This window comes from Echinops telfairi, unplaced genomic scaffold, assembly GCF_000313985.2.
Source record: "Echinops telfairi isolate 266 unplaced genomic scaffold, ASM31398v2 ScPeMD7_655;HRSCAF=1070, whole genome shotgun sequence".
Lineage (NCBI taxonomy): Eukaryota > Metazoa > Chordata > Mammalia > Afrosoricida > Tenrecidae > Echinops > Echinops telfairi.
In genome coordinates this window covers 31511610-31513739 of record NW_022104553.1, presented here as the reverse complement: position 1 = coordinate 31513739, position 2130 = coordinate 31511610, and the positions used below count along the sequence as shown (strand labels likewise).

The window sequence follows — 2130 nt, the reverse complement described above, 5'->3', positions numbered from 1 at the left end:
GCCAGTGGCAGAGCCTGATCGAGGAGTCGGCGCGCCGGCCCAAGCCCCTCATCGACCCCGCCTGCATCACCTCCATCCAGCCGGGGGCCCCCAAGGTAGGCCGCAGACCCCCAGGTGGCCCCAGCCCCACAACCAACCTCCCTCTCTGGGGGGCTCCCCAGAGCCAGCACAGGCCTTACCACAGTGACATGCCTGGCCCTAGGCTGTGTCCTGTGCCTCTACCCCGCCATGACCCACGGCACCAGCCCCTAACTCTGAGACTGACCCCAGGGCCCCAGACCAGGAGTCCTGGCCACAGGGCAGTGCCTTACCTGCAGAGGAGGCACGCAGGGCTGTACAGGGCACAGTGTGGTCAGGAGCAGTGGGGGGCGCTGAGCAGCCTCAGTGAAGGAGGTGGTGGGTGCATGGCAAGAACCCTGGGTTTTAAGGGTTTTTTAATTTTGCATTTTTTTCTTGTCACCCTCATACAAAATGACAAGCGATGTGATTTGTTTCTGAGGCCCACCCCTGCCACGCCCCTGCCTGCCTCTGTGTGCCAGTGACCTGAGCTTGGGTGGGCACCGAGGCTGGGAAAGCGGCCCCAGAACAGGGACTTGGCCCCCAGGCCAGCCGGACCAGGAGGACTTTGGTCTGGGCCAAGTTGGCTATCTGTGGGCAGAGGTGGGTGTGGCCGTGCACTGGCCTGGTGCCCGGGGGTGGGCCTGCCGCTGACTCACCTCTCCCAGGCCTGCCTAGCAGGGAGGGGACACCAGTTAGCAGCTTTCCCCCCACAGTCTGTGGGAGGACGGACCTCACTTGACTATGCTAGAAATGGCTAGAAACCTCACAGTGGCTTTCGGAAAAGTGGCTGCCACCTCTGGGCGGGGAGGACCTACTGGTCCCTTCTGGCCCGTGCTCAGTGGGGTGGGCGAGTCACGCCCCATTCCAGGCACCTCTAAGCCCCCTGCTTAGCGGTCTCCTGCCCCTCCCCCCTCCCAGCAGGAGCCCGTGCCCTGATTTATACTAGCCCCCCCTGTCTGGGCACTTGCGTTTGCTACCTGTGGCCTGGAACTTCCTGGTCCTTGCAGACCCCAGACCACCGCTCCTCATCACTCTTCAGTCTGCTCACAGGCCCGCCTGGCCTGAGACCCAGCACTGGGGCCTGCTGGGCTGGCGGGAGCGTTGCTGTGAGGGCCATGTTCTCTACCACGCCGTGTCGTGTCCCCCCCCCACCACCACCCACAGCCTGTGCCCAGCCTGCCCTCTCTTGCTCCCTCTGAGCTCCTCCCTTAAACCTGATGCCGCACAGGGCCAGAAAGTGGACATAGTGGGTCCCACCCTCGTGACCTTGGCCATGGGGAGGGCCAGGCCATGGACTAGGTAGAGGTCTGAGAGGAAGCGGGGTGGTGCGGGAGGTCAGGGGCCAGTCAGCGTACAGGTGGCCTACAGGCCTTACTGAAGTGACTGGGGTGGGGGGCGGGAAGCAAGTACAGAGGCCCTGACGTGGAGGTTGAGGGGCCGGAGGGCAGGACAGTCGTGGAGACTTGGACTTGGGGAGAGGTGGCCGTGGCCTGGAGGGCGTGGTGGTTGTGACAGATGGGCTCTGCCTGGCCCCCATTGACACCTGCGTTTGCCCCCACTCCCACTCTGCCCCCTCCTTGGGGTTTGGGCCCGTGTCCCCACCCCTCCCCGCCCCCCATGCCAGCCTTCAGGGCAGATGAAGTGCCCCTGCTGCTGGCCTGCATGAAGTGCCAGGCCCTGCCCTGGTCCCCGGCAGCTGTGATTTCCATCTCTCCCCACTGATTAGAGACTAGGCTGGCCTCTCTTCTCCAGCCACAGCCGGGGTGGGGGCGGGGGGCGCCCGAGCGGGTTCACCCTCCCCCCACCTGCCCCACCCCCCCAGGCTGGCTTCTTGGCTGAGGAGGGGCTCCGTGCTCCCCCGGCCCCCTCATCACTCCATGGCATGTCTCCATCCGTCTCTGTGCTGTGTGTCCTGTCCCTCGTGTCCTCCTGTGTGCCCACCCCTGCCCTCCCCCACCCTGCTGCCCCGGACCCCAGACCATCGTGCGGGGTAGCAAAGGCGCCAAGGATGGGGCCCTCACACTGCTGCTGGACGAGTTCGAGGACATGTCGGTGACACGCTCCAACTCC

The 2130-nt window shown here is 65.2% G+C and overlaps 1 protein-coding gene across 1 annotated transcript in view; it reads left to right on the top strand.

The window, feature by feature from the left end:
- The window catches only part of PAK4 (p21 (RAC1) activated kinase 4), an 11390-nt gene that overhangs the window by 330 nt on the left and 8930 nt on the right, over window positions 1–2130 (top strand). Inside the window, exon 2 of the mRNA XM_030886361.2 lies at window positions 6–95. Within this exon, the coding sequence (XP_030742221.1) occupies window positions 6–95 (90 nt within the window). The remainder of the gene's footprint in view (window positions 1–5; window positions 96–2130) is intronic.